The sequence below is a fragment of the Heloderma suspectum genome, chromosome 5, assembly GCF_057233095.1.
Source record: "Heloderma suspectum isolate Gila_16-S chromosome 5, 16-S_ref, whole genome shotgun sequence".
Lineage (NCBI taxonomy): Eukaryota > Metazoa > Chordata > Lepidosauria > Squamata > Helodermatidae > Heloderma > Heloderma suspectum.
In genome coordinates this window covers 139,315,385-139,339,415 of record NC_139462.1, presented here as the reverse complement: position 1 = coordinate 139,339,415, position 24,031 = coordinate 139,315,385, and the positions used below count along the sequence as shown (strand labels likewise).

The 24,031-nt window shown below is 44.5% G+C and overlaps 1 protein-coding gene and 1 pseudogene across 1 annotated transcript in view; both read right to left on the bottom strand.

The window, feature by feature from the left end:
* Nucleotides 1-14,479, bottom strand: part of COL15A1 (collagen type XV alpha 1 chain) — a 226,752-nt gene extending 212,273 nt beyond the window's left edge. The window contains exons 1-2 of the mRNA XM_084857603.1: nucleotides 14,273-14,479; nucleotides 14,077-14,162 (exon numbers count right to left, since the gene is read on the bottom strand). Coding sequence (XP_084713729.1) covers nucleotides 14,077-14,162; nucleotides 14,273-14,283 — 97 coding nt within the window. The 5' untranslated portion in view covers nucleotides 14,284-14,479. The remainder of the gene's footprint in view (nucleotides 1-14,076; nucleotides 14,163-14,272) is intronic.
* Nucleotides 14,480-21,697: 7,218 nt separating this feature from the next.
* Nucleotides 21,698-22,652, bottom strand: LOC146344559 (large ribosomal subunit protein uL10 pseudogene; annotated as a pseudogene).
* Nucleotides 22,653-24,031: the final 1,379 nt, after the last annotated feature.

Below are 24,031 nucleotides of genomic sequence, written 5' to 3'. Positions count from 1 at the left end.
AGGAGGTTACTGGTTTATTGCCATTTTGTAATATTTGTGTTTATTCAGTGGCGGCTGGTGCCCATTGCATTTTGTGGGGCAGAGGGAAGCTAATGGAAGGTGGAGCCAAGAGGTCAACTAGACCTCCTAGATCTCATACTAATGCACTCTTTTGAGCCCACATCTCTCTGTTCCACAGCAGGAACCCATTCCACAGAAAGGCCAAACAGAGGCAACTTAACATTATGCTCATACCTGAAAGCAGAGAATTGGGGGTGGGGGAAGAGCCAAACAGCAACACATAAAAACAGTATTTTGAGTTCACAGCAAAAATTGAGTTCTCAAGATTAAGAGAAGAATAAAATAGGAAAAAAGTGTGCCAAAAATATTCAAAACTTACATAATGATTTGTGTTGGTGCTGGCCACAGCATTGGCCACACACACACACACACACACACACACACTTCTTAAGCACTCCAACACTCAGAGGCTGGTCTCTGGTGCAAACTGCAATAAAAGGGCTTTTCTACATTAGGTTTTTAACTCGCACCTTTACCTTGGCTTCTGCACAAGAGGTAGGAACACCATCACTGGTAAGAGGGTGGCCATGGAAGGTTGAGGGGGCACAGATAGCTGGGAAGGGCACTGGAGTGATCTGGGGGAGGACATGGGGAGGGTGGAGTGGCCTTGAAGGAGGAGAAAGGAGGGCCATGTGTGTATGATGGATGAATGGGGTGTGTGCTTGTATGGATGTGAATGGAGGTATAGGGTACTTCCAAATGTGCCCTTGGCCCCCAAAAGGTTGGATACTACTAATCTAAGCCTGTCTGGAAGCTGATCTTTCCCTCTCACAGAACTTGGGTAGAAGACCTGTCCTTGCTTACAGAAACGAAACCTGAAGCGGCTACTTAGCAGTAACATTGGACCTCCCAACAGAGATATAAATACACAAGTCTCCTCTGTAAAAACAACAACAGAAACAAGTGATAGGTTCTGGAGTATACTCTCACTTCATGTGGTGCACAGCCCAAGCTTATTGGGCCTGGGCACTGCCCCGCATTAAATAGCCCCCTACGTCAGCAAATTGCAGGAGGTCAGTGGTGGTAGCTGTGGATCAGGGAATGGTCTGCCATTACTTATCTTCTCACTGAGGAATCCGTGGTAAGATTCCAGTGAGCCCCAAAGTTCCCTGGAATGCAAGCCCTTTCCAGGCATTACAAAATTCTAAGCATGGACGCCCCCTCTGCCGCCTCCATCTGTGACCTTCCCATGTGGATGGGGAAGATCTGAAGCAGAAATGTCACTCTTTTGGTAACAGAGCTCTACACATATAATCCTGACAAAGCAGGGTTCCTGATTTTGCAGAGCTGTGTAACTGCATTTAGCTGAACACAGTTTGTGCTTCAGACCTTCCCTGTCCACATGGGGTGGTCACAAGCGGAGGAAGCAGAGCCAGAACTCACGTGCCCAGATGTCCTCCACACTTTGAATTTAATAACACCTGAAGAGGGCTACAGTTTCTATTGAATGAGTACATCCAGCAAATGCATGGGGATTGAACATTCACTGCAGATTGAAGCTGCAATGCTGCGCAGTTGCGACGGGGTGGGGTGGGGGGAAGCGGTGCCATGTAGATGAGGCCCAGGACCTTAAAGTGATCAGTACTATACTTTTCTCCTTCTAGCAAATAAGAGTTCAACTGGGCTGGAGATAGCACTTTTCGATATTATATACACACACTTCCCTTTTCTAATATTTCCCCTAAAGAAGGTCCAAGAGCCATTTGTCCTCCAGCTGAATAACATAGCAAACATATTTTGTTTGGGTGTTCAAATGTTGCCATAGAAAGTGCAGAATATACACATAATCCATTTTGAAAATAGCATGCAATAAGTCTGCTTTAATAAATTTGTTCCACAGGTGTTATCAGATACCCTCAGTTAATGCTGCAGATTACTCTTGGACCATTTCCTCCCCAAAATAATTGGCTGGTGATTAGGGAAAGCATTTTAACTGCTATAAAATCAAGATAGACTGTACAAGGACAAACAGGCAGCACAGCTGGTAACACTCTGGAAATGCTCTGTAAAAAGCTTTTATTTTAATGTGGATAGCTGGGCAAGAGGACAATATTCGGCATGGAAAAGCAATGGAATTAGAGGGCTAATCCAGTGCTCTTTACATTCAAAACATGATTGTACTCATTGTTTCCTTTCTTGGAAGAGGATTGTAGCTACTGGGCCACTATTCCAACATCTGCTTCAACATATTTATGGATGCCTGTTCACATACAGAAAGTGACTGCCTTAGTGCATTCTTATTTACACCCACTGCACTGGCACACAAAAAACACAAACAACCCCACAATCAATTTGACACCTACACACAGAATTCCACCAAGGTGACCAATAGACATCATTGCACAGAGCCACTGACTGTCCAGACTCCAGTCAAATAAAAACTTCCCCTAAGAGCAACTGCTGCTTCTGTCAAACACAAAACCCCAAACGAATGAAGTTGGGAAGATCGATCATGTACCGTTGGCAGAGGACTCAGGGAGCTCTTTAGGGAAGGCAAGGGAGCCAGCCTGGAACAGCAGGTGGATGAGTGGTAGAGGAGTGTTCTGTGTGGGAGAACTGGACACACAGTTTTGAAGAATGGAGGTGGCATAGACGCATGTTTCTAAGACAGGGCTCCAAGTGCTACTCCCAGTCAAAAGGCATTGTGCAGCTATTCCATCTTTTCCTCCTTCAAGAAAACATGGGAGGGTTACACATTCAAGACAACATTGTCTTGGTCCCCTGTAAAATTCTGTAAATGAGGCAAGGTGATGGCACAATACAAAACCTCGTCCGGAAGCACCCAGAGACTCTACTGCCATTCTGAATTCTTTCATTAGAGCTTAGGGCTCCGCAGCCTAAACTTTAAGTCAACAGCCTACTGACCTCTGCCACATGTGTGCATACATCCAAGGAAAAAATCACAAATATTTAGTCTGACTGTTGCTGAGCACTTTTATTTACAGCAGGCAATTGCTGCATAGGCTTCTTAATAAAACGCATGTTGATGAGAAATAATGTAAGCTCTTTGAAGATAAAAAGGAGCACAAGCCCCAAATATGCCAGATAAAGTATGTGATGCAACACATCTGTTGTTACCTATATTTCTAAGTATGCTTACCTTCCTTTGTAATTAGTTCTGAAGGTGTATTAGCCTTTCAAGTGTTGCAGGCTATGGCTATATGGTCAGCGTGACCAACTGCTTGGGCTTGTTTGCTTTTTAGGAAAGGATTAGTTATGTGATCAAGGAGCCCAAAAAGTTTGTCCTCTCCATGCATTCATATTCACACAGTTCAACATTTCAAATCTGTTTGTGGAGCTGACTGTGTTATGTCCAGCCCATCTTGGAGGGCAAGGCAAATGAGTGGACAAAACACACAACACAAGTGTTATATCAAATATGCTACCCCAGTGGTTCAGAACTGAGGTCCATGGCATACGTGTAGGCACCCCCTCTAACATGATAGGAATTTATTGCACTTTTAGCCTGCTCAATAGCTGGAGATCACTGGGTGGCGTACAGGTAAATAAAAAACATAAAATACAAACAATAAAAGAATTATAACAGAACACTATAAAGCCAAGATAAAACCAACAGCAAAGGATAAAAACACACACAACACAGCAAAGAAAACCCAGCAGCAAAACAGTGCAAAAATCTAAAATCACTAAACACAGTTCTTAAAATGCCTGTGAGCATAAAGAGGCCTTCACCTGGCACCATAAATTCTATGACCTAGACACCAAGCAAGCCTCTCTAGGGAGGACATTCCATACACAAGACGCCACCACTGAAAAGTCATCTCTTGTAGACATCCACTTCTCCTCATTTGGCTAGGCACCTGGAGGAGGGCCTCAGACAGTGATCTTAGGGTCATAGGTATTGGTACATAGGTATGGGAGGAGACACTTCTTCAGGTTATCTGACCACAAGCTGTAGGGCTTGAAGAGTTAAAACCAACATTTTGAATTGGGCCTGAAAGTGGACTGGTAGTCAGTAAAGATGGCAAAGTAGTGGCATAATATTATCTTTTCAACTAGTTCCAGTTAACAGCGTAGCTGCCCTGTTTTGGACTAACTATAGTTTCCCAACCGTTTTCAAGGGAGCCCCATATACAACACATTGCAATAATCCAATCAGGAGGTTATCAGAGCATGAACAACTGATGAACCACCCACAAAAAGTATTTCCATCTAGTCTGGATTGAGTCTCAGTTTATTGGCCCTCATCCAGGCCATCCAGTGCCCAAGCACTGGTTCAGATCAATTGCCTCACCTGTATTAGATGAAAAGGAAAGGTAGAGCTGGGTGTCATCTGCAGATTGGTGAAACCTCAGCCCACATCCCAAGATAACCTCTCCCAGTTGATTTCATGTAGATGTTGAAAACCATGGAGAATAAAATAAAGCTCCAATGAACCGCACAGCACAATTGCCATAATCCCCTAGCTCCACCTTCTGGAATCAACCATCCAATTAGGAGCAGAACTACTGCAATACAGTGCCCCGGCATCCCAACTCAGACAGCCTATCCAGGCATATACCATTGACACTGGTATAAAAAGCAACTGATGGGTCCAAAAGAACCAACAGGGTCGCCTTCTCCCAGTAAGGTCATTTCAAGTGCAGTTTCCATTACAAAACCAGGCCTGAAACTGGATTGAAATGGATCTAGAACCATTTTATCCAAGAATGCTCAAAGTTGACTAGATCATAGATCATAGAATCATAAGGTTGGAAGGGGCCTACAAGACTATTGAGTCCAACCTCCTGCTCAATGCAGGAAGCCTGATTCCCAGGCGGTCTCCCATCCAAGTACTAACCAGGGCTGACCCTGCTTAGCTTCCGAGATCAGGCACATCCAGCAAGGTTCCTTCCCCAGGAAGGGGATATTAGCAACCAGAAACGGCCCTGCTGGCTAGGAATGATGGGAATTGCAGTCCAACACATCTGGAGGGCACCAGGTTGGGGAAGACTGGTTCAAAGTGGTCCAATCTAGTCCCATATAAAGTACTCTTACCCAAGGCTATCACAGCAAAGCATCTCGTTTGTTTCACACTCCATATTTGTGCTCCCTTTTTGTACCAGTTTGCTTTTTCTGTGACAAGCACCATGTAATGAGATATTCTGTTGCTACAGAGACCCTCTTTGTTATGATGTAGCTGACAAGGTAATGGATTGTCCTTCGCAGAACACATTCTCTTGGAACAGCCACTTCTGGCTCAAGGAAACCACAGAGCAGCATCCAACCCTTCACCCATCCACTCCAACAAGTACAGAATTAGCAAGCTTGTCACCTGGAAAAAATGAACTATGTGAAAGACAATTTATACAAGGGTGACTAATTCTGTGCTTTGGCTGATGAAAGAAAACGAATGTTATATTCTCAACTGTATTAAAAATAGCCTGTAGAATATTAGGGGGGGCAGGACCAGATTCAGACATTTAGGAAGGGTGTTTATTTTTTTATTTTTTAAAGAGCATTCTTCTACAGCAGCCCCCCCACCAACCTGGTGCCCTCCAGTTGTTCTGGATTACAATTCCCAGCATCCCTGACCATTGACCATGCTAGCTGGGACTGATAGGAGTTGAAGTCCAAAACTTCTGGAACGCACCAGGTTAGGGAAGGCTTTTCTACAGCAACACTGCAGAGCAGTACAGACTTCTGTGCATTCCCAACCCAGTTCTGAATTCCTCTGGAAATGTAGCATGTTCCTTTACTGAGGCCCTTGGGATCTGCTAGCTAATACATTTGAAGGATTTTAATTCCCTGGTGTTTTGTGGCATGCCACATAGGGTTCCTCCACTGAATAGCCAACAGGACTGTAATTTTGCTGTAACCAGGCTGGGGAGAAGGGATCGGTAGAAGGAGAGAGCATGAAGCACAGTGGTCCTATCCAGTCTTAGGGTGCAATCCTACTCCTGTTTAGACAGAAAAAACTCCTACAACTGCCAATATTCCCCAGCCAACCTCTTTGCCCAGCTAGGATTGCAAGCTATGGGAAGTGCCTAAATCTTGAAATACTCTGAGGCCCTGCAGCTGATGCACCTTTTATTCAGCTCCCCTTTGTCCATCCCCTTCCCCCTCATGCTAAGACCATCAGGACTCTAAATCTGCCTCACAGAAAATGGAGAAGGAAGATGCGGGGTACAAGGTGCAGTGGGTGCATCCTTTCTTGGGACCTCAAAGTATGTCAAGTGGTCATTCCCCAACTATGTACCACGAAAGGGCCTGAATTGATAAGATACTTTATTGCTTATAGCCATAGGTCACCACAATGTACATTTAAAAGAGAGAGAGAGAAAGAAAAAAAAAGTACAGTCACATATTTGTATATACATAAATTCATACATCCAACAGAATCATTCCTAGTAGGCTGTTTGGGCTTTGGCACGTATTTTCCTTGCTGCCAAGGCAAATGTTGCTGCCTGGGCAGTGGTGAAAGCATCAGTGTCAGAAAGAAGGACACATATGTGTTCTAAAGGTGTTCTATTTAGGAGGCTCTGGGAAATAATGGCAAGAAATTTATGCCTAGGATGGCCATAGAGGGGGCATCTTAGTAAGTAATGAGAGACATCCTCAACCTCCCCAGACCCACAGATACAGAGTCTCTGATAGACTGGGGTAAAATCTTTCCTCCAAGAAGGCAGAAGGCATACATTGTAGATGCAATGCTGTAAATGATTTCCATAAGTGAGGCACAGTCAGAGTTGTATAGTAACTCTCCAGACCAAATGACATCTTATATAATGGGTACCAGCAAGAATAAGGCATTTGTGAGATTGCAACCAAATCCATCCACTTAGAATAAAGATAATTTTTTTCTTTAAGCCTCTGCTTTACTCTATCAGAAGGGAAAGGAGGAAAGGACTCAGTATCAATTCCATAAGTTTGCAACATAGGTTTGGTCAGGTTTACCCAAGACTTTTGGGATGGGGTCTGAAGTTGCTCTTGAAAGCATTTTTTTGAAAGGCGGGAATCGCTCATGTGGGTCAACTTGAGCCAATACAAAGTGAGAGCAGTGTAAATAGATGTTTTAACTGAAATCAATCCTACTTCTGCCCTTAGAAGGGCCCCAGGTGTACTCCGGGGGACAGTTAAGAGAGATCTCATAAAAGAGTTCTGAACCACCTCAAAAATAGTGGCATTCGTGTATCCCCATACCTCAGCCCCATACGTCAGTTGTGAAACTACCTTCTTCTGAAATATCTCAACTGCAGGGGCAACCAAACTTCCCCCTTGTGATCGAGAGAACTGAAGGAGAGATTGAGTAGACTGGGATGATTTCAGCTTAATTACATCTAGATGTTGTCTCCATGAAAGTCGGGCGTTGAAATTAAGGCCCAAATATCTAAAGTTGTTCATTTGTTCAATGGATTCTTTGTCCAACTTCCACATATGTGTTTTCCTTTTCTTCCCAAATACTACAATTTTAGTCTTAGCATAGTTAATAGACAAATGCTCTCTTGTGCAAAATGTACTCAACTTTCTCAAGAGCCTTCACATACCAGTTAATGTAGCGGAAATCATTGTGATATCATCCGCATATAGGAGGACTGAGAGTTTAACATCCTGAATAGAAGCTGGGAAGCATTCCAAATCACTCAGTTCTTGTACAATGCTATTAATATAAAAATTAAAAAGAAAAGGGGCCAATAAACATCCCTGATGCGCTCCTTTATCAGTTGGGATGCTTTCTGATAACAATCCATTCGCCCCCAGCCTAACTTTAAGAGTAGTGTCAGAGTGAAGCATTTGGATTAAAAGAAACAGCCTTCTATCAATGTTTGTGGCAGATAGCTTTTGCCACAAACGACCTCTATCTACAAGGTCAAAGGCTGAACAAAAATCCACGAAAGTAACAAATAACTCTTTTCTATCATGCTGAGAATATTTCTGTATTAGGTGATGGACAACAAAACACTGGTCTATTGTAGATTTCCCCTTTGCAAATCCGGCCTGTTCTTCACCTAAAGTGTGTCTTGAAAAGTTAAGGGACCATGTGGAGGAACCAGTATTCTATGTCTATCAGAGCAGTGAGATCTCATGCAGCAGCAATTTCACTGCCACCCACTCCCCCATGCCAAATATACAGGCAGCAACACCACCCCTCAGGAGGGAGTAAGGATGCAGCAGGATAAACACAGACCCATCTCTGGACCCTAACCAACTGGGCAAAGAGAAGAATAGGATCTTGTTGAATACAAGTGAAATCTACCTCCAGCTTTAATCAGGAAAAACCAAAACAACAACAAACCATTCTGCTGTCTTAATTCCTAGGGGTGTGTTTTTTAATCTGTCAATTTTACTGTTGTTTTTAACATGTTTTTGTAAGTCACCCTGAAAATGTTTTTCCATTGTAGGGCATGCAAGTAAATACAATATGTAAACTTTATTGGTGTTACTAACGAAATAATTACACACTACCTGTAAATCATTGCAGCGAAATTCACAGGTTTTGTAGGTTTTCCTGCATGCATTCTAGACACGTTTGATTCTGTTATCCTTTAACTCCTGAATATGGCAACTGAACTTGCTTTTAACTTAGCTACCCAAAGTTAATGTGCACCCATATGCTTACTGAAAGTTCAAACATCTTCAAACAGTATGCCCCATCTGATACAGAAGTGTATAAACCACTAGTCCAAACTATGCAAGGAACTTGTGAAATATATGAGCTCGGGAGGCTGGAGTTTCACGCCACTGGCAGCTTTGTGAGAAAAAGGGGTAGAATGTCCAGTGGCAGCTGCCAAAAGGCAGGTTTCTCTTTCCTGCAGCATTTAATAATCTCAGAAGAGATTTAAGATTGATTTGAGGGCTCCTGCACAGTGGAGGCTGGTGGCTCCGATTTTGGTGGGGCTGTAAAACCATTTTTGTTTTCAGTCAGAACCATCCAGAACTCTAAAGGAGCTATCCAAAGTGCCAAACCCTATCCCCAAAATGGGCTCAGCACCTTGGATAGCTGCTTTAGAGTTCTGACTGAAACCCAGAATGGATTCACAGCCCTGCTGAAATCAGAGCGACCAGCCTCCACTGGCCTGCTGTCAAACACAGGTTGCCCCATGCAATATGACAGCAAAGCCCAAACCAAGGAGAATAGAGAGCCAGATGACTTGGCAGTCCCTTGCATTGTGGCCCTAGCACTGGAGGTTTTCTGAGCTTGTGAGAGAATGAGGGTCAAACTACACATTACATTAATTACGTACTATGTAATGGAAGCTTCTCTCTCTCTTTTTCTACTCTAGAATAACTGTGTGTGGCCCCAATTCAGTTCAGGCTCACTGTGCACGGGGAGGGGAAGATTAAACCTTTAGTCTCACCCACCAGTTCCTTCCTTGCAATCCTCCCCTTGCCCTGCCACTGACACCAATATATTTTTTTCTGGTTTTGAATCATCGTGTTGGGGATGGGGGAGTTTTGGGAAGCAAACAGTGTAGGAGGGTAGGTTTGATCCTCCTCTCTCTGTGCAGTGGTCCTGGTCTTGGTCTCTCTCTCTCTCTCTCTCTCTCTCTCTATATATATATATATATATATATATGTATATATATGCATATGCCTGAACTACACACTATGCAATTAACGTAATGTGTAGTCTCAAAGGCCCAACTGCACATTAAATGGAGCTCTACTATTCTTTCACCCACAGGAGTGGTTTTCTTCCCTCTTCATTCATTTGTAATCCAGTGCAGCCTGGGGCAAGCAGAGACTGAGTGGAAGGATGACAAATGGAGAAGCTGCTCAACTCTTCCCTGTTCTGGCATTTCCAGCTCAAAATTGCCCCCCACTTGAGCTGCTTTTTCACCTACAGGAGATACTTATTTAAGTATTTTTATCCTGTTTCTCAGCCAAAAAGGCTCCTGCTATGGCTTACATGCAATCAGTAATAGAAGGACCTCTCTCACTGATACACAGGCATAGTTAAAAAGCAGTGTGGAGAGGGTGGCTTTGAGCAGAGGGAAAAACTGGAAGACACAGGGTTAGCAGCCTTCTCCCTGTTGACCAGTGCACAGAGGAAAGAATTATGGAACTCTGTGGAACATGTAGTTTGAGCCTCCTTCATAAGCATGAGTACGGTTTGAGATGGAGTTGCCTACTTTGGTTTCAGGAATAATGTCCCCCCTGAGCATGGTTGGTGGTAAAGCTGGACAGGTGGATTGAAGGCAGACTGTAGCAGGTCACAAGCAGAGCCTAGAATTAGGGTGGAGCTGCGATGGGATGTGGAGGGTCAGGGGCAGAGTGAAGGGGAGGATCTGGTGGATTATTCATTTTTATCCCGCTTTTGACAACATTGTAAGCCTTGAGGCAGCTGGCAATCAAAAACAGTACAATGTATTTTAATATAAAGAACACTAAGAATCAATAAAAACAGCAGGACAAAACAGCAGCTAATGGTCCAGTGACTAAAATACAACAAAAGAGGACAATGATTTTAATAACATTTGTGTGTGTGTGTGCGTGTGTGTGTATATATATATATATACACACACACACACACATACATACATATGTAGCTACTCCTGATATCCATTTAACAGCACAGCTACTGATGAGGATGGAAGCCAAAATGTTTAACTTAATCATATTTTTGAATACTCTGTTGTTAGTCTTTCTATCTTTCGTGTGCGCACCCGCGCACTTGTGTGCGTGTGCATGCATGCAGGCAAATCTGAATTAATTATTATAATAGAAATAGAAATACTGTACATCTCACCATAGTGTGGAAGATTGTGCCCAGGTGACCTGTGTGCCTGCCTGTTCAGTCTGCTGCTCATGTGCTAACTGTGGATTGGCAACAGTTCTGATGGTTCTTTATCTTTAAACCAGAACTGAACAGAACAAACCTTCAAGTACAGGATGCCTTCAAACGGAAGATGGTCCTCTGGCAGCCCTTCAGATAGAGGACTGTCCTTTGTAAAAGAGGACACATGGCCACCCCAGGTGTGAAAATGACTTAGATGTGTGTCTGGAGTTAATGTATTGCTCACTCTCTGAGGGAAAGGTAAGCTGTAAAACAACACACACAAAAACTAAAGTCATATCATAAAGTTGTCAAAAGCAGAAGGGTGCTTTTCCCAAAGGTGCTATCAAAAAATCTTTAGTAATCCTCCAAGGTTCTTAGGTGATGCTTATTAAAACCTTTGCTTTCTGTGGCAATAAAATGCAATGCATTTCCTGCCTGCACTGGGGAAATTGATTCACTAGAAGTATGTTTGCATTACAGGTACAAGTAATCTAGATTCAACAGTGGAAGCTACAAGTGTGCCCTGTCTTGCAGGCCTCAATGAGAGGATAGAGCAAGTTTAAATGTTTTGATGTACTGAAAGGTAAACTGAGGCTGAACACAATGAAAATCTAGTTATAGAAAACGCTGCTTAGGAAGCACTACTTTTAAAAAGTCATCTTCCTTCTGGGTGGTAGGCCAATCTGTCAGAGATTAATTAAGTACAGAATATCCTGTATCAGGATAGAGGTGGGCTAGATGATGGTGCAGGACCATTTTGTCTTATTTATTTATTTATTTCATTTCTAAACTGCCCAATAGCCGAAGCTCTCTGGGCGGTTCACAAAAATTAAAACCAAACAACACACAATAAAACAATTTAAAATATATAGAACATTAAAACCACAATATGGTTTTAATATGGTCTTTATAATGTTATGGCTGTTGCCAAAATTTTAAAATAATGTAAATAGATTCTTAAACAGTGCCATATTTGTGACTCCATTTTGACCACATTCTCAATTAATTGTCCAAGATGGCATCATTCCAGAGCAGGAAGAGGCAACCTGATGCCCTCCATATGTTTTGGACTACAGCTCCCATAAACTCCAACCATTGGCCATGCTCACTGATGCTGATGGACAGCACCAGGTTGCCTGCCCTAGACCAATCACTTCAGGAAATCTGGGTGCAATATGAAATGCCTGCAACCATCTTGGGTTCTTTCCCTTGCATGTCCCGCACCCCACCCCCAGAGACTGGTGATGTAAGCAAAATGATGTAAGCAGCAAAACTACGCTGCTCCTAAATGGCACCCCAGATTTGCTATGTGAAGTAGGTTCTTCAACAAGCTGCATGATCAGGCTAGCTTTGGTGGATGTTACAGATCCTAATAGACTGGCTTTTCAACAGGTTGACACGGATGGCAGCTGACTTTAATTTGCCTCCTTTCTCCAGCTCTGGCACAGGAGAGTCACAGCTGCCACTTCCACCAAGAGATCTACTAGAGGAGGCAAAGGGATTCTCATACCTCACTTGCTTCTGTAAGAGGGTTGTAGCCCACAGATGGGCCACAGTTGCAATTGTAGACTTCTAGCCTGGATGCTTTGGAGCTATAGAATTCACTACCACAAGATGTAGTGATGGCCACCAATTTGGATGGCTTTAAAAGAGGATTGGACAAAGTCCTGGAGGAGAAGGCTATCAATGGCTCCTAGTCCCGATGGCCATATGCTCCCTCCAGTATCCAAGACAGCATGTCTATGTACACCGGTTGCTGGGGAACATGGGCAGGAAGGTGCTGCTGTAGTCATGTCCTGCTTGTGGGTTTCTGGGCAGCTGCTTGGCCACTGTGTGAACAGAATGCTGGACTAGATGGATCCTTGGTCTGATCCAGCATGGCTCTTCTTATCTTCTTAGTACGAATCTCAAGTTGATTACTTTTGTCCAAAGAATAATGAATAAAATCTTGAATGTACACCTACTGAATCTGCAGTTAGCTTTGGGCAGGTAACTAATTTAAGCCCTGTCTGTGAAATGGGAATAATACTGACTTCCTTTGAAGTGTTATTCAAGGCTGAATGAGAAGGACTATAAAGAGCCTGTGTAGTGACTGAATAGAGCAGCCTTCCCCAAACTGGTGCCCTTTAGATATCTTAAATTATAGCTCCCAGCATTCCTGACCATTGGTCATGCTGGCTGGGGCTGATGGGAGTTGAAGTCCAAAACATCTGGAGAACATCACATTGGAAGAGAATGTTCAACTGGGACTGATCACATTTGGGTTCAAATCCTTGTTCATCCATGACGCTTGTAATAGGTAACACCAGGCCAGTCACTCCCTCTGCCCAGCCTACCTTACAGAGTTATTGTGAGGATAAAGAGAAAGAACCTTTCTATGCACCCACTCCAGTATGCTTCCCCTGAGCTCCTTGAAGAAAGGCCAATAGATATAATACAGGACACAGCAACATTTAAAAAGTGATTAAGGGTCAACGTCAGACCAACTAGCACTGGGCTTGGCAGCAGGCTTCAGTCAACCTACCTATCCCAGCCATCTCCAAACCTGGTACCCTCCAGATGTTTTGGACTTCAGCTTTCATCAGCATTGCCAGTGGGCCAGGAATCCCAGGAGTTGTAGTCCAAACACTTGGAGGGCACCAAGTTGGGGAAGGCTGACCTATCCTTATTTATTTATTTGGATGACAGTCTTTCCCACCAGTTAAAGTAAATTTAAAAAGTAACAAGTATTTTTTAAAAATCCACACCACACAGTGCCACAGAAAGTCAACTGACATTAAAAAACAAAAAAACTCTAACACCAAAGTCTTCCCCCAGTCTTCCACAACCTGGTGCCCTCCAGATGTTCTGGACTACAGCTCCCATTGTACCCATGGCAGCTTGTAGTCCAACACATCTGGAGAGCACCAGGTTGGGGACGGCTGCCTTACCCCATCATGCATACATTTGAAATGCTCTGCATACCCCCAAACCTTGCAGAGCAATCCTGAATGCTTTTCTGGCATCATGCTGGAGAACGAAAATGAGGAGTCCTCCCCTTCAGCCAGCAGCAGTTTGTCTGTAACGCTTCAAGTGCCGGAACGAATGACAGCTGTAACTTCTCTGAAACTTTCTGCCATGCTCCACAAGTTGTCCTCCAGAAACACTTCCCACATCTCCTCCTCAAACGAATGCACATATAGCGCTGGCGGAAAGGGCTAGGATTCAGAATCAACCTCTCCTTCCTTGTCCCCTTCTCCCCAGCACTGGAAAGGGAAAAAAGGGAAAAGCGGAAAAGAGAGAGAGGAGGTTCTTACCTTCTATGACCTGAGCTGGTAGCACAGCAGGGAGCCACGACCCTAACAGCAGCAGGAGCAAATTCCAGGGCCAGCACAGGGAATGGCTGGAGAGAGAGATTTTAAAAAGGGGGGAAAGAGCAGAAGGAAGGTGAATGAGATGACAAAGTTCAGGTCAGGCACATCAGGGGGAGAAAGTGGTCAGAGTTCTTCTTACCTAGGGGGCATTTTGGAAGAGCAGGTCTTCAGGGAGAGACTGCCGCAGCTGCCTGCATCTAGGGAGTCCAAGGCAGAGGCTGCTGCTGCTTTCTCCCCTACCAGCGTTCAGCCCAAGTGGAACAAAGGCGGCTCTCACTCAAGCTGGCTCTCAATGAGTCACTGCGAGCCTACAAGTCAGGCTCCGGCTCTGAAATCCGACTCCTTCTAAGTTTTCCTCATAGAACTACCCTCTGAATCTGGCTCCTCATCCTGCACCTCGCAGCTAAGGCTGGGACCTCCTGCTCCTCCTAGTCTCTGCCCATCCTCAAACTTCCCATCAAATGACAAGGATCGGCTACCACATACTGAGAAGCTTCCTCTGCTCCTTGCGCCACCCCTGAACTCTATATTGCCTTCGTGGTTGTTGTCATGATCCTCCTAGAAACACAAAAATTATTCTTTTTCAGTATTTCATGTGCGTCTCCATCCTGCTGCTGCCTGGGGGAAACTGGCTGCCAGCTCCTGTCCCAATGGGGCTGACACAGGACAAGGTTCCACAGAACTGGACTGGAATGCAAAAGTCAGTTCAACAAAACAGCAGCAAGATTGAAGCATAGCATTCATTTCAGGAGGGCTGAGGTGAGAGAGAATTTTACTCACAGGATTGTATGCTTATTATATTTTAAAAGTCTTGGTTTTGAGGGGCCTTGTGGTTTCCTGTACTTCATAGAAAGACAATCCTAAATTGTTGGGGGTGGAGGTTAGAAAGACCTCCAGTAATCATCCCCATCAATTTGCACTTCTGATATGCCCCACTTAGTTTGGTGTAACCAAACTGAAATATAAATGATGAATAACGACTATCTAGAACGTCACCTACATTATGGGATTATTGGAGAGGAAAGGATCAAAATGTTGGCCTTTCTATCCTTCACTGGTATTTGAATTTCCCTCTCAAGATCTCACCTTCTGGCTCTGAGGCTATATCATTCATTCTGGGATTATCAGATATAAAGGACAGGGCTCCTGTTCTTTAGTGGTTGTGTGAAGAATATATATTCCACAGATGCACCTTTTCTTATCTGCACCTGTCAAACCTCCTGCTTCTACTTCTTACTTATATTTATATCCCACTCTTCCAACAATAAACTCAGGATAGCTTTCTCCCCTCCCCTCTTTTTTTTTTTTTTTAATCTCACAACAATCCAGTGAGGCAGGTTAGGCTGAGAGATAGTGGCTGGCCCACCCAGTGGGCTTCATGGCTGAATGGGGACTTGAACTCAGGCTCACTAGGCCTAATCCAGTACGCTAATTGTGTAGACAGCCAGTGTGGTATAATGATTAAATGTCCTGTCGTTCTTGCACAGGTGTAGGCAACCTCGTATCTTCCAAATGTTAAGAACTATAATGCCCATGAGCCTCAGCCATCATGGCCAATTGTCAAGGATGGTGAGAATTGTAGTCTAAAACATCTGGAGGGCACTAGGTTACCCACACCTTCTTTAGTGGCTGGACGCTGGGGGATGTGGCATTCCTCTTTGGCAGTATCCTGCCTCGCTGTCTCCCGTCCACTTCCAGTGATAATTAACCTGTTTCTCTAGGCTTCTCCACACGGGGCTTTTTTTTTTCTGCTATTGGGACTGGTTATTCATGGAAGTTTGTGGATCCTTTAGATGATGTCGTCAGCCTCCAGAGCATCTCCTGCACTAAATTACCTTTATCCCATTTTTTTAAAGATTGGTTGTTCAGGCAGGCATTTGGGGTGGGTTAGGGTATTTTAGAAAATGTTTTTATTGTAGAATTTTATTGTTTTAAACTGTTTTATTGTATGCTGTACATCGCCCAGAGTGGCTGGGTGCCCAGCCAGATGGGCGATTAATAAATGTAATAATAATAATAATAATTTGAGATAATGAGGTATCAAATTACAGCACGTTGATTTCCCTCATGAAAAGAGGAAGTTGCACAATAAAAGGAATTAGACCACAACACCATCTAGTGGCTGTATAATGAAAGATATAGAACACAGAGATAAGGGGACAGGAAGGGAAGCACACATAAAGGGAGCCTGTCGTATTCCTGCATTTAAAACGGAGGCAGAAAGCCCTGGTAAAGTTGCAGGATTACAGGCTGGTATAGAAATGCTCTATAACAGCAGCAACTGAGAAGTACTTTTATTGTGCACATGAGAGAAAGAGTCAACAGGTGAAGTCTTCCCCTGGTGTTAACAGGATTATGGGTTGCACTTAGGTCCCATTGGAATCAGTAGGATTTACATGAGACAAGACTGATTTTTCACACTGATTTCAATGGGAATTCACTGGGACTAACCTCGTCTGGATTCAACCCTATATCCTTGTTGCTGACACATTCTATCAGTTTAATATTGGTCCTCTCTTTGCCTTGAAATAGTGTGTTGATCTGGCTGAGCTATGCGTATATGTCAGAGTCTGTGCATGTTTCAAATATCACTGCAACAGTGGCACCATTGATAAGCGTCGCAATTGTTTCCATGAGAAATATGGTTTTTACCCCACCCAAAATATCCTGAATACAGCTCTCCCACCCACACGCATATAGGGCAAATTGTGTGTAATGTCTGCCTAGAATAAGTTGTTTTTAAAGTCTGGACCTAATCTAGTGTCTTTACTGACTTAAAACAGTTAAAACTCTCCCTGAAGTCTAAACTGCCCCCTCCAAAGTCCAATCTCCTTCAGGCTGGCAGGGGGTGGGAAGTAGCATACCTAACTATGGCAGGTAAAGAGGAAAACAGTGTTCTTCTGCAAGGGGGCAGTTAATACAGTCTGCCACTGTGGGAGATAACATTTGTGCAGCTGCTCAGATATGCCAGAGCAATACTACATTGGCAGAGGGTGGCCAAAACCAGACAGAGAAGTGGATAAAGACATGGAAAGCACAGGGATCCTACATCAATTCTGCCCCTGAACACGCTTATGACAATTTATTCCAACCTCAGAGCTCATGGAAGGAAAATCCCTGCATACAACTCAACAGAGGAGGAAAAACCACAAAAAATAATCCCCTCTGACCATTGCTTTACCTGGCTTACCATAATAGAGTAGAGGATATGGCGGAACTCTGCACTCAGTACACTTAACACCCATATATAAACCCCTGACAGGGAGACCATAACTCAGAGTACACAGTGCATAACTATATCACTCTGACCCCATGTCATGCAGACTTAGAGCACAAAAGGGAGACTCTGGTGAGGGGAACCATGGGGAAAGGCACTTTGCACAAAAGAAAAAAAGGAGCACTGTGGCATTCCTACCTGAGGTTCCCCCTTTCTCCAGCCCCCTCCTCAGGAACTGAGAACCAAACCGCTCAGGAACTCCTGCTTTCACTTTGGGACAGCTGTACCCACTGTCCCACAAGCTTCAGCCCTTTTACTCTCTCCAGGTACCAGAGAGACCCAGTATGATTAATTGGTTCTTTCAACCCACTACAGGAGATGTAACTAAGAAATAGATATAATAAAGGCGTGGGCTGGTCCATGAAGTCACAAAGAGTCGGAAGCGACTGAACGAATAGACAACAAGAAGTGTAAAAATCAATCAATACATGAGAATTTGGATATTTAAAAACCCAATAAAGATTTCTGTCAAGAATGACGGCCTGTTTTCTATCAGGAGATTAGGCCATGTTCCCCCATCTACGGCAGCCACCTGGGATTGTAGGTTATCTAGAGACTCCTCAGGCCAGGCGCAGTCCCTGCTAATTGGGAAGTGGTAACAGCTGGAGTTGGTAGGGAGCTCCAGCCTCTTTGAGGCAAGGGAGGCCCATCCAGGGGCTGAGCCAGTGACTGGTTAAAGGGACATCTGCCCTGGGTTGCCAGGGCTGGGCTTTAAAAGAGGGCTGAGGTAGAGGCATCCTTTCTTCCTTCAGCCTGCTGGTTCTGGACCTGCTGATGGCTGGTTACTATCCTAGAAGACCCATACTTAGGTATGTTAAGGAGAGGCCAGGTAGCTTTATCATTTTGCTTGGGTGTGCATTCATAAAGCTCTCTGTGCATGTTTAAGTAATTTGGCTTTGTACCCCTTTGTCCGATTTGCTACTTCCGTTCTTCTCTTTCCTTCTACCCCTTTATTTTTACCTTAATAAACCTTTATCCAACCTTTAGTTGGTGTGATTTCTCCGCATAACCTCAGTGTTAATTTCAGTGCCTCTTGGCCTAGGCAGGGGGCTACTGGGTATTCTGGAGGACTGGAAGGCTGGGTTGGGCCAGTCCTATTTTGACAGGAGAGCTGGAAACTGTTCCAGAGCGGTCCTACCTTGCAGGAAGGTTGGAGCTTGTTCTGGCAATCCTTCACAATTTATCTAAAACATGAAAAGTTATGTTATTATAATTAATCAATGTGTGTTCCTAACTGCCTTACCTAATCTACTCACTACAAGGCATTGCTTCCACCCTCCCTAAGGCCCTATCTGACTGAATTGTCAGCTCACCCTTTATATAACCTCCGAATCCTCACACCCGCTCAGGCCCCTCCCACCTTTCACTCACTCTCTGGCATACTATTAACCCTATCTTACCTGGGTTACATTTAACAATATAAAAACATACATAACAAAACAGGCAGATGTTACAAGCACTTTACACAAACAGCCTACCCTCAGGACGCATAAGAACTGGAGCACGTTTTTAACACTCATTTTCCTAGAACCCCTACAGCTTTCTGCCTCAAGCCTCCAGACAACAGTGATAGCCCCTCCAATCAGGGGCTATCACATGACAGGGAGGGATTGCGGCAATGCCACAGGGATGGCATAGCAATGTCACAGAAACAACTTTGCAACTCCAAACACTGCTCGGCTCCCACCAAGGAGGCAAAGACAGGAGCACCTTGCACAGGTAAATAAGAGAAGGAAGCAACCATGCTACAAAGAATAACTCCAGCAAATGTCTCCTATGCTCCCGAGAACTTGCTATATGTGAAAATTGTGTCCTGCCTAATCTAGTAGTGAAACAGTCCTTCCTTCCCAACAGCTGGGAGCAGTGTCTCCACACAGGGGAAGCGCTCATTCCCAAATGCAGGTAATCCCTCTGGCGAAGGCTAGGCACTTGGCCAAACACTCATGAGCAGTTTTGCCTGAAAGGAGCACAACCTGGAGGAGAACTAACTGTCACTGCACACACAGAGTTCCACTGCAACCCCTTCAAGGGTAGGGATTGCCACAATCACTACAGTCTCTCCCCCTACACCACCACTACCACCACCACCGTGAGGAGGGGACCTGAGGCATGAACACTGGCAGAGATCTCAGAAGTCACCATTCCTCCTTCTCTCTCACTTCCTCACAAACACCTACTGTGAAACTAGGCCCAGGGACCCTGCATTCCAGCTGCTGATCATTGCTCATTGATGTCTCTTTGTTTCCCTTTGCTCTCCACGGGCATCTCTCCAACAAGTACAATGGACAGGCCATGCCCCACACCCAGTTCTGTGTAGACCACAAGCAGTGGTGCAGCTAGGGCTTGGGGCCAAAGGCCAGTACTCCACAGGGGGCCCACAAATGACCAACCAGAGAGTGGCAGGTGATGATGGCAGCAGAAGAAAACTCCATTTTATTCCTGTCATCATGACGTTGCTGTGATTTAAGTGACTTTAAAATGTGCAGCTTCACACCCTGAGAGTCATTTATTTAATCAGGGTGGGCAAACATTGTTGTTATTATTCTAACGTATCAGGAATATAGAAGCAATTGTAAAGCATGGAATGGCAGTTGGCGGGGGCAGGAGGAAGAGAAATGTTCATTGTGTGCTTTACAACTGAAGGAATACACAAGGCCATCTATAGTCTTCCCCACCTCTTAAGTCCAGGGTCTAAAATTACCTAGCTGCATCACTGACCACAAGGAAGACCCACTGTGGGACCACCACTTTCAGCTGTTGGATTAGACCAAAGGCCTATCTAGGCCAACATCCTGTTCCCCACAGTGGCCAGTCAGATGCCTCTGCACTCTCCTGCTCATGTTCCCTAGCAACTGCTATTCGGAGGCATACTGCTCTGATCCTAGAGGTCCTATATAGCCATCATGACTATTAGCCATTGGGCAGAATCCAACAGGGCCCTTACACCCCTGTCCATTCTCTTATGTCCCACCAATTGTGTTGCACAAGCGGCCCCCACCACATGCACAACAGTGAATTAGCACTTCCAGGACAACCTGAAATGAGTGGAAATGCTTGTTTCTGAAAGGAGGCAGTTCGGCGGAGGTTGCATAAGGGAGCTCTGCTGACTTGCCTCTTTCCAGAAAAAGTTTCCACTTGTTTTAGGGCTTCCCCTAGGAAGTGCTAAATTTCCCTTGCATAAGCAGTAGGTCCCTCTTGTGCAACAGCATTGGCAGAACCCACAACTTGCAGAAGGGAATCAACAGGGTGGAAAGAAATCAGTGGGGACATAAGTGCCTTGTTGGATTCTGCCCACTGATACAAATCAACAAAAGGGAAAGATACGTGTTGCTGCACAAAAACAAGAGAAGTGATTATCAAAGTGCCTGAAACATTTATCCCGGCTAATGTGTTTGGAAATACAATTAGTTCTTCAGGGGCTTCAAAAACAACAGATTATCTGATAATGATTACTCCCAATTAAAACATTTAAAATGAATATAGAAACCTGTTTTCTATAAGACAAACAACTATAAATGTATCCTTTTTCATTGAAGTATTGTATTTATTTATTTATTTGAGAAGTAATTAAATGTGTTTTTTTTATTTTTTTACTACTAGGGATGTTGGAGAATTCCGCCACGGACTCCAGTGAGAATTCTAAAGAATCCACCCCCCCGGAATCCGTGGCGGAACAGCCTCCCCCCCGCCACCCTCCCCCAGAATGGACCTACCTAGTGGCGGATGAGGTGGCAGCAGCGGATGCAGCAACAGCGGATGCGGCAGCAGCTCCGGCTCATCTTCCAAACGCTGCCGGGCTGCTGCGGCCGCAAATGGCAGCCGTCGTAGCAGACACCATTTGCTTGCCTGCATTAGGCCGTGATAGACTACGTAAATACTTACGTAGCCTATCACGGCAAAGAGCAGAGGCGCAAATGGCGGCCGCTATGCCATTTAGACCCCTGCTCTTTTCCATAATAGGTTACGTAAGTATTTACGTAGCCTATCACAGCAAAAGGCAGGGATGCAAATGGCATAGCGGCTGCCATTTGTGTCCCTGCCTTTTGCTGTGATAGGCTATGTAAATACTTAAGTAGCCTATCACAGCTTAATGCAAGGATGCAAATGGTGGCCGCAGCAGCCCGGCAGTGGCCAGAAGTCCAGCTGTGGCCGGCCCCGGCCAGTGGCTCTGCAGCCTTGCCGCTGAGCGGAGCTGGCTGGGGAGGATTCCCGGGGGAGGGACGGATCGCCTCCCCACCACCACCGAAGCCCCGAACCAGAACCAGGTAAGGGATTCGTACATCCCTATTTACTACTCAAACTGGAGGAGGGCAGAACCAGCAGTTAGTCAAAGAGACCAAAGCCCACGTCTTCATCAGACTCTTCCGATTCTTCCTTGGCTTTCTCCTTGGCTGGCGCTGCTGCAGCGGGAGGAGCAGCCACAAAAGCTCAGAGATCGGCCAGGAAGGCCTTCACCTTTTCAGCTAATAGAGTAGTCAGTCTCCACAGCCACAGCCAGGACTAGCTTGTACCCATTGATGATGGAGTGAGCCACAGAAGCAACAGTCGGGTAGCCAATTTGCAGGCAAATGCTGGCAACATTACGGACACCTTCCAGGAAGCGCCCATGCAGGGTCTCCTCGGTGATATCCAGAACTTCAGGATTGTAAATGCTGCCATTACTGAACACCTGTTGGATGATGAGCCTGAAGGAGAAGGGGAAGATGTTCAACATGTTCAGCAAAGGGGCTTTGCTGGCACCCACTCTGTCTCCAGTCTTGATCAACTGCACATCACTCAGGATTTCAATGGTGCCCCTGGAGATCTTGGTGGTAATGCCCAAAGCCTGGAAAAAGGAGGTCTTCGCCAGGGCCCAGCCCAGTGTTTTGAGTTGGCACCATCACATCACAAGGGGCAATGTCACCAGCACAAGCAGCACCTGGCACCTTGTTGGCCAACAACATGTCCCTGATTTCAGTCAGATTCCCCTTGCTGAACACAAAGCCCACGTCGCCATGGATGTGAGGCAGAAGCTTCTCCAGAGCGGGGTTGTTTTCCAGATGTCCCGGGATCACTTTGCACATCATGGTGTTCTTCCCCACCAGGACGACGGCCTTCCCATGCAAGGACATGCGGATCTGCTGCATCTGCTTGGAGCCAACGTTGTCCACTCCCACAATGAAACATTTTGGGTAATCATCCAGAGTTGGATGATCTTGAGGAAATAGTTGGATTTCCACATGGCTTGGTCTTCCCTGGGCATCGCAGTGACCCAAGGATCGTGCAACGGTGGCGGCTGTTCAAAGACTACGGTGTTCCCTCACAAGGCCTCCATGGAACTAAAGGACCTGAAGTATTATATTTATAATGACTATTAAGAATTTCTACCACAAATATGTATCTTTAATATTGCACCCAACCATTTCTTTAAAGAGTAGGCTCATCTTTATTCTAACCTGGTGGCTTCATGTTTGCAAACCTATTTTCATATATCTGTGAAAATCAGACTAGCTGAAATCCCCTACCCTGGCTTTTAAACCAAATTATGCACATATTCAAAACCTTTAAAACCATAGTCTCACGCAAACGCCTAAATCTGGAACCAACTTGTGATTTTCGGTTGTGGCACCCTGGCTGTGGAATGAGCTCCCTAGAGAAGTTCATCTGGCAACTACGTTGTACTCCTTTTGGCGCCAGGTGACGCCCTTTTTATTTTCCCAATATTTTAGCATCCTAGTCTTTTAGCTCTACTGTTTTAAATCTATATTTTAAATCTCTGTATTGATGCTAGGTTTTACTCTGGTTGTATTTTTATACTGTGGTTTCAAGCTTTCATATTTTATATTGTTTTATGCTGGATGTGGTTTTAATTTTTGTGAACCTCCCAGAGAGCTTCAACTGTTGGGAAGTATAGAAATAAAATAAATAAATTTTATTTGGTTTGGTTTTTAAAAATTAAATACCACGTGTATTGGAGGGTGGGCAGGGATAGTAATTTATGCTGTCTGTTAATTTGTCATTTTCTGTACATCCAAACATTTAAGCAGGCTTCATGAGTCGAGAGTGACTGGGTGTTCTTCCAGTATCTGGCCCATATCTTTTTGTCAGTTATAGTAAGTTCGTATCCAGTAATTTCTTTTAATATAAGGAATATCTCAGTCAATAACATTTAAAAAGTACCATTAAAGGGGTTAAAGCCAAATTAGATACCACAGTCTGTGAGATTAAATCTAGAATTTGCTTCCAACAATTCTGGGCATGTTCACAAACCCACAACATGTGGTAGAGAGCCACCTGGAGAGTAAAGTACAGCATTTAATCTGCCTATTAACTGAATACATCCAATTTAGTCATGCTGTATTTCCCTTACAGAGGGGCTTAAAAAGGCTTACTTTATAAGTTGATTTATCTTTAGCCATTTTTCTTCAGTGATCAATGTCCCCAAATCCCTTTCGCATAGAAGCTTGAAGTTATGTTTCTTCTTGGTGAAATGGCGCATTAAGTATAAAATGTTGGTAGTAGTCAAGTTCTTGGCTTATTAATAACTGCTCTGCTGTGGTCACTTCCCTAAGTGTTCTTGTAAGGCCTAATTCCTTAATGAAAAAGCTCTGTGTTGGTCAATACTGGGACCACTGATAGACT